The sequence below is a fragment of the Cervus elaphus genome, chromosome 9, assembly GCF_910594005.1.
Source record: "Cervus elaphus chromosome 9, mCerEla1.1, whole genome shotgun sequence".
Classification (NCBI taxonomy): Eukaryota; Metazoa; Chordata; class Mammalia; order Artiodactyla; family Cervidae; genus Cervus; species Cervus elaphus.
This window is the reverse complement of record NC_057823.1, coordinates 58,219,208-58,233,789: the sequence shown is the minus strand read 5'-3', so window position 1 is coordinate 58,233,789 and position 14,582 is coordinate 58,219,208. Positions and strand designations below refer to the sequence as shown.

General features: G+C 42.7%; 1 protein-coding gene across 4 annotated transcripts in view; it reads left to right on the top strand.

Annotated features, from left to right (window-relative positions):
• Window positions 1-222: 222 nt before the first annotated feature.
• The window catches only part of PRELID2 (PRELI domain containing 2), a 102,432-nt gene continuing 88,072 nt past the window's right edge, over window positions 223-14,582 (top strand). For all 4 annotated transcript variants that reach the window (XR_006342747.1, XR_006342749.1, XR_006342748.1 and 1 more), the window contains exon 1: window positions 223-486. Coding sequence is in view for 1 of the 4 variants with exons in the window: in XM_043913132.1 (XP_043769067.1) it covers window positions 412-486 (75 nt within the window). In the remaining 3 variants the exon portion in view is untranslated. The remainder of the gene's footprint in view (window positions 487-14,582) is intronic.

Genomic DNA, 14,582 nt, shown 5'->3' with positions numbered 1-14,582 from the left:
GCGCGTGGCGAGGCCATGGGGCGAGGCGAGGCCGTGGGGGCGTGGCGAGGCCATGGGGCGTGGCGTGGCCATGGGGCGTGGAGTGGCGTGGGCGAGGTGTGATCAGACCGGGGAGGGGCGGAGCCGGAGCCAGGGCGGGGCGGGGCCGCTCCTGACGCCTCCTGCCGACACCGCCCGGGGGCCCGGCACCTCCCTCGCCTGCAGCCGAGACTGGCGGAAGGGGACCGGGAAGGGAAAGGGGGCGTGCCAACTGTCTGTTTTTCCGAGTGGACAATAAAGTTTCGAAAGTTTGAAAAAGGAAGAGAAAAAACCCCCACGCCCCTTAGGCTTCCCGGGCTTGGACGCCTGCGGCCCGGCTCAGTCGGAGCTCCGGCGGCAGTGTGCTGGCGGAGGCGTGGTCTGCGCGCCGGGATGGGGGTCACCGTGGACGTGCGCGAGGTGTTCAAGTACCCCTTCGAGCAGGTGGTCGCCAGCTTCCTCCGAAAGGTACTCTGCCCGCTCGGGCTCGGCCGGGGCTCGCGTTCTCCCGCGCTGCCCCCGCGGCCAGGCCGTCTGCTCTCCCGGCAGCGGCGTCCGAAGTTCCCTTCCTCCGCTCGGCTCCCCTCTGCCCGCGCGGAGGTCCCCATCCAGCTGCGGGCTTTGCCTCTGGGATGTGCCGGGCGAGGGCGGGGGTGGATTTCCTCGAAGGCTCCCCCTCCAGGATGAGGGAAAGGCTCGGTGCTTGGCATCACGTTCACAACTGCCGCAGCTGGAGGGAGAGGCGCGGGGAGCCCCGGCTCTGGAGCCCCATTGAGGTTGCACAGAGCTTGTCGATGTCTCCAGTAAATACATCATTTACTGAGTCAAAGCTAGTGGGGGCCGTTGATGCCGCCATCCTAGTTTACTCTGCACTGTCGTTCTACCACTTCACCCCTTTCTCTTTTGTTAACAGCTGTGGGTGGGGCTTTGGGCGCCTCCATGCCTTAGTTTTGTAATCTGTAAAATGGGAAAAAATAATAGTACCAACTTAGGAGTGTGAGGATTCAAGTGAAATACTTCCCACAGAGTGCTTATCACAGTGACTGACGCTTGCCTGTTAAGTTCTTTGAAAGGTTACGGTTATTCGCGCTACTGTAACTGTACAATCTAGGCTCAGTAGTCAGTGGTTCTCTTTATCTCAAGGGCTTTTCTTGGAACTGTGGCTTGTAACGGTAGAATAGGAAATTCTTTGAAAAATCAAGCATCCAGACCTGGGATGTGGGACCCCTGGGTTCTAGTCTGGTTCTGCTTTTAGTTAGTTCACTTGATGATGTTGGTCAAGGTTGGTCAAGGGTCATCTTCTCTCTGGAGGCTTCAGTTTCTTCATCTAAGATGTGTTCTATTAAAAAAAAAAGCACAGCCTAAGAGTTGAGAATTAGATTTTTATTGGGCAGGCTTGCTGAGGACTAAGCCTGGATATAGCCTCTCAGATAGCTCTGAGGGATTGGTTGGAAGAGGTTTAGGGAGGAGCCAGAATATATGAGTTTAAACAAAGAAAAGGATAGTTGACTGTCCAAAGATTACTGCTATTGAAAGAAAACCAGACATCTCAAGTTAATGGAATTAATGCTTTTCTGTGTATGGAATAATTCAAGAGTCCGGACTCATGAAATTCCTTTGATAAGCTCCTTAACTGTCTAGGGCCTTTATCCTGTTTTTCTCTGTCCTGAATCCCCTCAGGGTGCACCCTCAGAGATGGCCTCAGAGGCTGAAAGATTTGTGCCATAACATTGTGTGTTTACCGAAATGGCAGGTGACATTCTTTGTCCACAGATGAGAGTGTGGTATCAGAAGACCTTTCAGCTTACATCTTAAGGAGATTTGTAAGAATTGTATTTTATCTTGGGAAGCCTCCACTGGCAATACTCTCTGGAAGCCTGGAGATGGGTTTTTAAATTTATTAAAAAAAATTATTTGATTGCATCCAGTCATAGTTGTGGCCTGCGGGATCCTTTTCTTTTTAGTTGCGGCATGTGAGGTCTAGTTCCCTGACCAGGGATTGAACCCAGGGCCCCTGCATTGGGAGCCTGGAGTCTTAGCCATTGGACCACTAGGGAAGTTCCTGGAGATGTATATTTTTTTAAAAGAGATAAGACCTGACCTCCATTAGAGGAGGTGATACTGTTGGGGGCCCAGGTCAGAGAGGAGTGAGTGGGACCCTGGTTATGATGGGGTTGCTATTGAGGCCTTTTGGGGGTGGAATGCCAGCTTTTTGACATTGTTAATTGATCTCATATTTAGAATAGTACCTGGCACTTCCTAGGTACTCAATATACATCTAATGAGTGATGAATGAGTGAACAAATAAATTATTTATTGATCTGATGTAGACTTTGCCTTACACTAGGCTTCTGGGCCCTAAAGAGAAAAAGCCACCACCCCATTTTTTATTAGGACTGGCACTAACAAATGTGAGTTCTCTAATGCCACTGCTCCTTTGGAAAGCCTTTCTGGGGTATTCCCATCACAAGGTAATCTCTGCCTTGTTAGTAGTCCCTCAATGATTATCTGAGTGCCTACTATGTGCAAGGTAGCACAGCCTAGTGATTAGGGGTATGGGCTTGGATTCAGATGTGTTGAAATCCTGGCTCTCCCACTTGCTAGCTATAAGAACTTGGAAAAGTTCCTTAAACTTCTCTGAACCTCGGCTTCTCCAGACAGTGGAATGGAAGTCAACTATAACTACTTCCAGAAGCTGCTGGGAGGAAAAGACAAGGTAATGTAGGAAAGCACTTTCTCCCCCTACCCCTAGGGAAACTAGAAAACTCCTCTCATGCAATGTCCCTTGGCATTGAGGGACACTTTGGGCCTCAGTGACCATCTTTGACAGTGTTGGATAGTTCTGCATGTGTCTTTTTCCTCATTAGACTCTAATAAGCTTCCTCTGGGTAGGAAGCTTATTAGTGGAAGGAAGCTTACCACAGAAGCACATAGCTCAGGGCCAGACTCATTTAGAGAATACTTTGCATGAGTCAGACTTCTGGGCTAAATGCTTTTCTTGCATTCAGCAGATGTTTAAAGACACTTTTCTTCTGGGTGGCAGGCTCTGTTCTGAGTATAGGGCACCATAGACAGACTCTCTTCTCAGGGAGCTGATGGTCTCTAGTGGGTGTGACTAACATGAATAAATGATTAATAAGCGAACACATAACTCCAGCTGATGATGTGTGTTTGCACTGGGAAAGTACACAGGAGTTGGGAAGTTTGGAGGGTGCCATTAGGGAAGGCTTCCTCGAGAAAGTGGTGTTTGTGACGTTATGGCCAAAGCATGAGAGGGGTTTCCTAGTTTCCTAGGGGTAGGGGGAGAAAGTGCTTTCCTACATTACCTTGTCTTTTCCTCCCAGCAGCTTCTGGAAGTAGTTATGGTTGGAGAAGCTGAGGTTCAGAGAAGTTTAAGGAACTTTTCCAAGTTCTTATAGCTAGCAAGTGGGAGAGCCAGGATTTCAACACACCTGAATCCAAGCCCATAGCCCTAATGACTGGGCTGTGCTACCTCGCACATAGAAGGCACCCAGATAATCACTGAGGGAATACAGTGTTGCAGACTCAGCTTTGCAGTGCTCTGTATCCAGTCTCCGTTTCTTTTTGCCCACAGTCTTCACTCAGGGTTTATTCATCTCTCTGGACCCCCTTATGCCTGGTTTAAGGGTATAGCTTTGAAGATAAGAGGGGGAGAAAATATATTGTTTCAGTTATCTCTTTGTTGATGTTGTTCACTCAAATATGTCCTAGTCCTACTCTTTATGACCCCATGGACTACAGCATGCCAGGCTTCCATGTCCTTCACCATCTCCCAGAGTTTCCTCAAACTCATGTCCATCGAGTCAGTGATATCATCCAACCATCTCATCCTCTGTCATCCCCTTCTCCTGCTGCCCTCAATCTTTCCCAGTGTCAGGGTCTCTTCTAATGAGTCAGCCCTTCTAATGAGGTGTCAGCTTCAGCATCAGTGAATATTCAGGGTTGATTTCCTTTAGATTGACTGGTTTGATCTCCTTGCTGTCCAAGGGACTCTCAAGAGTCTTCTCCAGCACCACAGTTTGAAAGCATCAATTCTTTGGTGGTCTGCCTTCTTTATGGTCCAACTCTCACATCTGTACGTGACACTGGAAAAAACATAGCTTTGACAATATGCACTTTTATTGGCAAAGTGATGTCTCTGCTTTTTAATATTCTGTCTAGGTTTGTCATAGCTTTTCTTCTAAGGAGCAAGCATCGTTTAATTTCATGGCTGCAGTCATCGTTCACAGTGATTTGGGAGCCGAAGAAAATAAAATCTGTCACTGTTTGCATTTTTTCCCCGTCTGTTTGCCTTGAACTGATGGGACTGGATGCCATGATCTTAGTTTTTTGAATGTTGAGTTTTAAACCAGCTTTTTTACTCCTCTTTTACTTTCAAGAGGCTCTTTAGTTTCTCATTACTTTCTGCCATTAGAATGGTATCATCTGCATATCTGAGGTTGTTGATATTTCTCCTGGCAATCTTGGTTCCAGCTTGTGCTTCATCCAGCCTGGCATTTTGCATGATGTACTCTGCATGGAAGTTAAACAAGCCCGGTGACAATATACAGCCTTGTGGTACTTCTTTCCCAATTTTGAACCAGTCAGTTGTTCCATGTCTGGTTTTAACTGTTGCTTCTTGTGATTATCTCTTGCTGTGTAACCAATCACCCTAAAATGATTTAGTGGCCTAAACCAATGGTAAGCTTTTAATTCTCACATTTCTATGTTTCTGTGGATTGACTGGGCTCAGGTGGATGGTTTCTAGGTGCCTTGTGTTACAACTGTGGTCACTTATCTAGCTGGGTTCAGTTAAGCTCTGGAAGGATTCTTTTTTAAAATTAATTAATTAGTTAGTTTGTTTTTGGTTGTGCTGGGCTTTCATTGCTGGGCCCAGACTTTCTCCAGATGCATTGATGGGCTTCTCATTTTGGTGGCTTGTCTTGTTTTGTACCACAGCTCAGAGTCTTAACCACTGGACCGCCAGGCAAGTCCTGGAAAGAATTCTTATAAAATACTTAGCAAAGTGCCTGGCATATGGTAAATAAAGACTGAGGAGGATATTTGAAAGGCAAGGCCAGGGAAAGGGGAGGAGAACACCTGTAGAAAAGGTCTAGAGATGGGTGAGTGCACCTCTGGTGCAGTGGACACTGCACGTCTAGTGTGGACACTGCATACTTCTCATCGCAAAGCAGTCCTTCCAGTGATCCCTGGATGGGGCTAAGTGACTATCTCTAGGAAGTCAGTAAATTCGTTTCCTGTGAGAATTTTCACCTTCATTTAAAGTCATGAGCTGGAAGTCAGTAGACCTAGATTCCAGTCATTGTGCTTCCTTCAGTACAAGCAGTTTTGGGGTGGTCTTGGGAAAGAGTTTCCACCATTCTATACTGTGCCCTTGTGCAAATTAGAAAGAGGCATCGTTGAGGTGGCTTACCCCATAAGCTCACAGTAAATGGGACTAGTGGGAAGTATGTGGGGCTGTTAATGCAAGTTAGAAAAAAGTGCTCCTCCTTCTGTGTGGTTACAATCCTGTGCTCACTGGCCGGCTTGGCTGGAAACCCTTGTGCAGTGAGCAACATGCACACCTGTGTGAGTCAACCCTACTGTCTTAATTTCTTTTATGTGAAATGGTATGCTGTGTACCCCACCAATCTCCCGGTATTTTTGTGAGAATCAAACATCTAACAGTTGACTAGAATTTTTTTTTAAGCATAAGATAGTAAGAAGGATCCTTTTGGCATAATATACTTTTCTTTCTCTTTTAGTCTTTATGTATTTTTTTATTCAAAGGGAAGTGCTTTGCAGAAGGGACAATCATCTGAGGATCTCTGGGAAGCATTTAATCTGATTTTGCACAATGGTATGTTTGAAGGCGCTACAGCAGTGAGGAAATTCTATTTTAAATGGAGTTGACTGATCTCTGGCTTTTGGTATGTTAGGGCTTGCCTTCCAAGTTATAATATCCTACTATTTTTAAAACCTTAGGAATGTTTGCTCTTCTCACACCTGCCTGTTGGATACCACAGGCAATATATTAGCTACATGCTTTCAAAGTTAAGTGGCACCTTGAAAACAAACACCTCAATACTCTTTGTTCCTGGAGTGTAATGTTTCTCAATGAACTCTTCATGGAGGAATGCTGTGAAAACCAAAATGGTTTATTCATCAGATGCTAAACTGTACTTTCTGTGAACTACAGTGTCAGTGCTCTTGACAGTGTGTTTTGGTTTGTTTCTTTGTATGACTCTCAGCTTTGTACTTCTCATCATTTACAGCTGCTTCCTTTCTTTTGCTTAAAACCACCCAGAAACAGAGCATACTATTGCATAGGTGGATATGGCAGCTGCTAGTTTTCCCCATCTTTGAAAGCTCATGTGGGCTCTTTCATGGGCTTGCCTTGCATGGTGAACTGGATTCCTATATTTTTTTAAGAGTTTCTTTCTAAACGATATCCTAAATTTTGTCTACTTGGAATTGAAAGTCATAAAGAAGGACTCAGAGAGCATTGATTGTGCCTGGATTTTTCTTGTTTATTCACAAATGAAACCAGAGAAGTTACGGTTTTTCTCACCATCGAGTTGTTCAGGTTCATTGCCTGTCTTTCTTTTTTGTTTAATTGTTTGGCCATGCCATGTGGCATATGGGATCTTAATAGTTCCTGGACCAGGTATGGAACCTTCGCCCCCCTGAATCGGAAGTGTGGAGTCTTAACCACTGAACCGCCAAGGAAGCCCTTCAGGTTGATTTTCCTGTTATGCTATAGGCAAAAAAGAGCCATTGTGAATAGAGTGTAAGCTTCATGGATGAAGGTTTTATCATCTGTTCCTGATGTATCTCAAATATCCAAAGAGATATTTGACATAGTAGATAGTCAGCAAATCCTTATTGAATGAATGAGTGAAATATTCTCTTCTGGGATTTAGCCTTATGCAATTTCAGGCTGAAGTTGGTGTGGGATTCAGTAGCATGTCCTTACTTTGGGCACTGTAACAAAATGGACAGAGTAAAATAATTTCTTTGCTTCAACACAGTGGCTTCAGGTTTTATTTATTCTAGCCAGGAGCCTGATGTTCTGAACAAGATGGTTTGAATGTTTTCCCTTAAACTCATAAAGGAGATTTATGAATGGCTATTTCCATTTAGAGTAGAAAGTTGATTGGGTAATTAATAATGTTTCCATTTCTGATCCTGTCTTTTCTCCCTTGCAAATCTGGCACTTAAATGTGTGGAGCATCTCTCTGTGCAGAGTTCCTGAAATATTTGAGGTGGACCTGTATTTCCAAAATAAGTGATCTGACAAATGATAGGCCTGGGTTAACATGTGGTTATTTATCTTTTTGTTCACACTGTGATAGTCCTTCTTCACTTTTAACTTCCTCTCCTCAATTCTATTAGAAAATTAGGCACAACAGGAAGGAGAAGTTGCAGAAAGGAAGAGCATGGGCTCTGACATCAGCTAGGGGTCCGGAAGCTTCTAGCTGTGAGTTTGGGCAAGTCATTTCACTTTTCTATGCCTCAGTTTCCTCATCTGCAAAATAATAATATTAATAATATCTTCTGGAGTCATTGGGAGGAAGTAAGTTGGATAGTGAACACAGTGCATACAATATTCATAGTTTAATGTAACCACACGGTAGGTGCCACACGGTATTCCTGCAGAGAGATTTACTAACGTGGACTAATAAAGGGGAGAAAGTGAATGTTCAGTCACTCAGTCGTGTCCGACTCTTTGTGACCCCATGGACTGGAGCCCACCAGGCTTCTCTGTCCATGAAATTCTCCGGGAAAGAATACTGGAGTGGGTCGCCATTTCCTTCTCCAGGAGGTCTTCCTGACCCAAGGATTGAGCTTGGGTCTCCCACATTGCAGGCAGACTCTTTACTGAGTGAGCCACCAGGAAAGTCAGTAGTGAGCCTGAATAAAGGTGTGCATTTGAATTATGATTAACTTTTTAATTGGCATTTAAATAGTACCAAAGCATACTTAGTAAGTCACCCAGTAGAGATTATGGCTTAATCAGTGCCTGAAAGATAGGAGATTTTTAACTGTCAAAGAACTAATAGTTAAACATTCTTTATATGTTTTCTAATAGAAATTCCCAATAGCTCTGTGTATCGTTTGGCCTCTGGGAGATGAAAAGCTAAGTAAAACTAGCCCTGGCCTCAAGGAGCTCACTATTATGGGGGATAAAGGGAGGTAAGTTATTTTGTATTTTTTGTGATAAGTGCCTTCTTAAGGACATATCACAGACATACCCTGTAGGGCAAGATTGATGTTTTAATTATAAATCTACAAGAGCTTTTAGAGTACAGAGTACTCTCTGCTCCAGTGCGATGCTTTCCTTCATGCTTGTGGGCAGGAAAGTATCTGGGAGTACTCATACAAATTATGAACTGGTTAAAGCATGAGCTTGTAAGGCTTTACTAATCTAGGAATATAGGAAACATCTATTAATTTTTGAAGAATCATTTAAATATATCTGGATTGCAAATGGATACTAATAGTATACTTAATATCACACCACAGTAAATTACAAGATAAAGACTGAAGTCTTGAAACTAAGTTATCAAAAATAGTGATTCTTTTTTTAGTAGCAAACCAGTAAGGTGCCCAGTGTTACATTTTACATAAAATTATTTCCTTGAATTCCTGTAACAACTCTTTGAGGTAGGGACTTTTTGTTTTTGTTTTGTTCCTTTTTCTAATTTCACAGAGGAAGAAACAGGCAGACTGAGATAAAATAATGTTTCTGAGCTTCCCATAGGTGGGCTTCAACTGAGGTCTCTTGGATTCTAAAATCCTTTCTGTTTTCCAGGCTGTCTTTATTTTAATTTTGTTTATTTCTTAAGCTTCCATCAACTTACAAAATATTGCAGAACCAGAAAATTCCAGTTTCCTTAACTTCCCCAAACTACTGTATAGTTTATAAAACGAGGGAATTACCACTGATACCATGTTAATTAACTCTTATAACAGAGTTTATTCAAGTTTTGGCAGTTGTTTACTAATATGCTATTTTTTTTCAGTATAGGATTCAATCCTATGCTGTGGGATCCAGGATCCCACATTGCATTTAGTTGTGTCTTTGTCTCCTCCTCAGTTCCTTAGTGCTTTCTGAATCATGGTTGCTTTCAAACAGTACCTATCAGTTATTTTGTAGACATTGTATCTCTAAATGCGCTGGGTTCCTGTATGCCTTTAATGTTTAGGGAAGAGGATTTTCCTTTGTTCAATTGTATAAACCATTCTTTTTAAAGAATTTCATTATGTGGTTGCCAGTCATTGGGACATTTTGGCATGAATGAGGGTGGCTGGCTGTTGTTCAGAATCAGAACTTGTCCTACCAGGAGTGCCTTTGAGGGTCACCTGGTGGTCCATCGCCCGGGGTTCACAGGTGACAGCATCATGGTTTACAGGTCCTGGTTTCTTGTCCTTGGTTCTTTCTGCTTCATCCTCCTACTGAAAAGGCCAGGGAACAACCATTTGAAATGTCTGTTGACTTCACTATGTTTAGTCTCTGATATTGACATTTTGATTAATCACTTGATCTTGGTATTTTATAATATTTTATTTTACAATCAACTGTGCTTTTCTTCTAAGATAGACTGTTGCATGTAGCTCGTAAAGGGAGTTTGGCACAGCCCACGGTGATTTCTTTGTATAACTAAACGCCAAATCTCTTTCAGCAGCTCTAGCCCTCTGCATGCATGCATTTGGCAGCAGCCTGGGTAGCAAAGATTCCCTTAATGCTTATAAAACTAATATGTTAACATCCCAGACTGATTTTCGGTCCCTATGGCCTTCTTTGCAGGACTAATACAGATATATCAGCTAACTGCTTCCTTGCGCTTGTGCTCTCTTGGATAATGCTGTTTGCAAGTTGGTAAACAATGGCTCCTTTGGAGGTCATTGACTTTTTTTGGTGGGAGTTTTATAAAAGGCAGGCACTGACTTCTGACTTTTTTGGGAAGTTGGCATTTTATTTAGATATTTATTAAGAAAATTGTTTTGGCTGCGCTGAGTCTTTGTTGCAACGTGTCGGCTTTCTCTAGCTGTGGCCTGCTGGCTTACTTGCCTGGTGCCATGTGGGATCTTAGTCCCCCGGCGAGCGATCAAACTCATGTTCCCTGCATTGGAAGGCAGATTCTTAATTTGGACCACTAGGGAAGTCCTGAAAGTTGATATTGTAATAGCTCCACTCTCTTAAGAGTAAGCTTTATGAAAGCTTATTATATTTATCCCTCATGTAAATAAAAAAGGTAAATATACCCTATCTTCATGAATCTACTCCCAGAAGTATATTGACTGTTGTTCCTATAGTTAGATACTCTTTCTTGGCCTCTCACTCTTCATAGCTAACTGTTTGTTTTAATGTTTTTTGTGTTTTTTACCTCTTATTTTGCAGTTTCTGGCTTCTTGCCTTTTAATATGTAAAAAACAAATGAAAGCAAGGTATATGACAATGTAGGAGAAGTCTATATTTTACCCTTGTTAGACTTACATACATAGAATATAAGCAGTGATATTTGCAACACATTTATATCTCAAGAAAAGGGTAAGGGACTAGTTTATCTATTCTGTGAAGAAAGTAAGAATTGTAAGTAAATTCAAAATGAACTCAAATATACCTTGAAAAATCCCTTGTGTCACCCAGAAAGTTTGGCAAATGTGCAAATCTCTGTGTGGTAGTTCTTAGCCACTGCAGTCTGTGGTCCACTGGATGTACCAGGTCCAAGGACGGTAGGGTTCTTGGCTGATATCTGGGTCATCAGAGCACTTTGCTTCCATGAGAGTCATTAGTGTGAAGTAGAGACCAGAGGATCCCAGGGTTGCCCTGCACATGTTCAGGCTTTATGCCATTATGGTTTTTTGTTTGTTTCTGTTTTATTTTAAAGGTGTTTTTTTTTAAATGTGAACCACTTTTTTTCAAGTCTTTATTGAATTTGTTAAAATACTGCTTCTGTTTTTTGGCCGTGAGTCATGTGGGATCTTAGTTCCCTGACCAGGGATCGAACCAGCACCCCCTGCCTTGGAGGGCGAAGTCTTCACCTTTGGACTTTCAGAGAAGTCCCATATGCCATTATGTTTTCAACATGAGACTCCTTATCTTAATGCATTTTAATAGATTTACTTGTTTTGAGGATGAAATGAGATATAATACATATGGTGACCTCTACTACAGCACTCTGCACAGACAGTAGATGCTCAGTAAGTCTCTGATGTGCTCGATCATGATCTGGCTTGATCCTTTCCACTGTCCCACTGTGTTTGTAAAGGTGTCCAGAGAAACCTGCTCACCTGCTTCCTGTCTTCCCAAATTGGCATTCCTGGTGGTGACCTTCTCTGAGCAGGCTTCCCTCTCTGGGTCCCTTGTTGTCTGACTTCAGATAAATGTTTGTGAGTTAAATCATGAATGTTCAAGTCACCACAAGATGGTGTCAGATCATTTCAGTGATGCCAGGTAGGGGGAGCCTCAGCACAATAAATCTTTAAAGCAACTTAAAATATATGCCTTTTATGGCACAGTATTTAGCTTTTGTGAATAGACCTCTGATTTCTGTTCCCATTCTTCTACGGAAGGAAACTTGAGCCTTCACATCTATTCAACTGCAAAAGTAGTTGCACAGGAAAATGACTTGAGTTTTGCAAATGAGTTTACTGAAGTGAATAGTCTAGGATTTCTTGTGTTTGACTGAGACAACTTCCATTTTACTTAGTAAGTTATAAGAATTGTCTTGTTAGTGACCCTTAAGTATTTTACCTGGAGGAGGGCATGGCTACCTACTCCAGTATTCTCCCCTGGAGAATCCCTATGGACAGAGGAGCCTGGCGGGCTACAGTCCATGGGGTCGTATAGAGTTGGACATGACTGAAGCGACTAAGCATAAGTATTTTACAATGACCCCTCTTCACAGTTTCCCATCCTATCATCCCTTAGTCTGATTTATTTTCTCATTATTATATTATATTTTTCTAACATGTAAATTTTCTAAGAATCTACAGTTTTGTTTTATTCCTTTATTCTAGTGCATGAAACAGTGCCTGCATAGACAAGAAAATTGTTAAATGAAGAATATTTTTGCTATTATTTAAATTGATACCCTTTACCTTAATAAGCAAATATTAAAGTTGTAGAAAAGCATAAATAAACCATTTGAGTTTGTTGTTCAGTCGCTCAGTCATGTCTGACTCTCTGCGACCCCACAGACTGCAGCACAACAGGCTTCGCTGTCCTCCACTATCTCCTGGAATTTGCTCAGACTCATGTCAGTGATGCTGTCTAACCATTTCATCGTCTACTGCCCCTTCTGCTTTTGCCTTCAATCTTTCCCAGCATCAGGGTCTCAAAGAATCAGCTCTTCTTTGAGTTTGTAATCTTTAGGAATTTCACTGCTAATTTTGTGCAGTCATCAGAACTTGGGAAATTTTTATCATTAGCCTTCTCTGGTGACTACATTTACAGCTTCCTTTGTAATTTAGTTCAGCCATCTTCCTGCTATTTACAGTGTATTTCTAATATTCATCAGTCAGGGTATATTGATGAATATAAGACAAAGTGTAAACTAGAATTAGAGTAGGGCAATATTCTCATACTCTGATTTTACCTTAATATAAAAGTTCTGATGTATACATACACACACACTTAAAAATTACGGACATCTGTGTGAGTCTCAGATACCTTGCTAACTTCAAGTGTGTTGTGTGAGGCCCCCTTGCTGAGAAACACAATAGTTAAACCTGATCCCCTGTGATGAACATTATCTTCAAAAAACACTGAAAGTTAAACTTCAAGAAAACAAGCATTGTAATTTTGAGCATTCCCCCCCCGCCCCCCCGCCCCGTGGCAAACATGAATGAATGAATAAATACATATTTAAAAAGCCATGTTGGGGAATTCCTTGGTTGTCCAGTAGTTAGAACTTGATGCTTTCAGTGCCAGGGTTGGGTTCGATCCTTGGTCAGAGAACTAAGATACTGAAAGTCTTGCAGTGTGGCCAAAGGAAAAAAAAAAGTATTGTTGATTAGTTCTCAAGAATTCAGTTGTCCGGGTGGAAGTGTGACTGGCAGAGCTTATGGCCTGAGGTCTGGTTTGGCATTGAGAATGGAGCCCACTGCCCTCTTCATAAATCGGTGCCCTTGGTCCCTGAAGGGGGTAAGGTTTAGTTTCTACATCTATCCTGGAAGTCACTGAGGTTTATCTTCTAGATGGTTCGTTCATTCAGCAGATATTCATTGAGTGCCTACTACATGCCAGGCACTGCTAGGTGGTGGGGATAGAGAAGCCCTGCTCTTTCAGAGTCTGTATTCTAATCCCTCGTTTTTTGGGGCCACAGATATCTTTAAGAATGTGTGAAAGTGATGGACCCTTTTCCCTGAAAATCAGTGAGTCAGCCTCTTATCCACACATACGTACACACATGGATTCTCGCGGGCACACAGCTGTTGTGGGGTTGGGGAGAACCCTGCTCACTGAATTTCCTTCACCATTTCCTGGGTTCAGAAAGCCTACAGCTCAAGCTTACCAAGTGGAGGGCTCTGTCTCCTGCCCACGCCCCCACCTGTCCGCTGCTCTGGTCTCCCCCTCAGCACCTTACGCTGCTTTGGATAAGACTTCCCTGTGATTTTCCTCTCGGATTAGATCTCACAAGGAAGCAGTGTGCCTCTGGGAACAGAACCTGAGGGGCGCTCAGCAGGCCTGGTGAGCAGCCTGCTTGTCCTATAGCTTTGAGGACTTCTACCCTCCGAGTCTCTTTTTTTTGCATCCGAGACATGGAAAGGGTGGGATCTGAGTGACTGAGATGTTTGAAAATAGGTTAGGTGGGCAGGCCTTGAAGGCAAAGGAAAGTATCTGTGGCTAAATTACAGTCTTGACGCTCATTAACTAAGTGATTTTAAGCAAATTACCTAGTTTATCCAAGCCTTATTTCTCACAGGTGGAAGGGGAAAAAAAAAAAACAAAAAACACCCCAGCATGTAACTTAAGGAACAGTTTTGAAAATTAAACTGAAATAATGTATTTAGCTGCCTAGGACAAAACTGGTAGCTATTATCAGCTCTTTTAACGTCCAAATTGTGTTTCAGGGGAATTTAATCCATAAAGTATTTATTTTGCATTTATTTTATTTTTCTTTATTGAAATGCAGTTGATTTACGATGCTGTGCCAGTTTCTGTTGGACAGCTCAGTGACTCAGCCGTGCACATAGACACACTTACTGAGGACCTGGCACGGACTCCTGTGATTACACTCCTGTGATGCTCACCCAGCCCACCAGGCAGTAGTAAAGGACAACAGTGAAGGAATGCACTGGTTTTAGGCCGGGTTTAACTTTGTGGCTCTACTATTAACCAGCTGGGTGACCTTAAGTTTTCTGATTTTCTTTAGTTTCCATTTAGTTTTGAAAGACAATGATATCCCATGACCCAGTCACAACAGAGAGGCTGATTTTAAAAAAGATCATGCAAGTAAAGCGTTTAGCACAGTGCCTCCTCGTACAAAGAATACTCCTGAGTTATGTAAGGCTGGTTCAATATTAATAGTATTATTATTGTTGCTGTTTAGTGC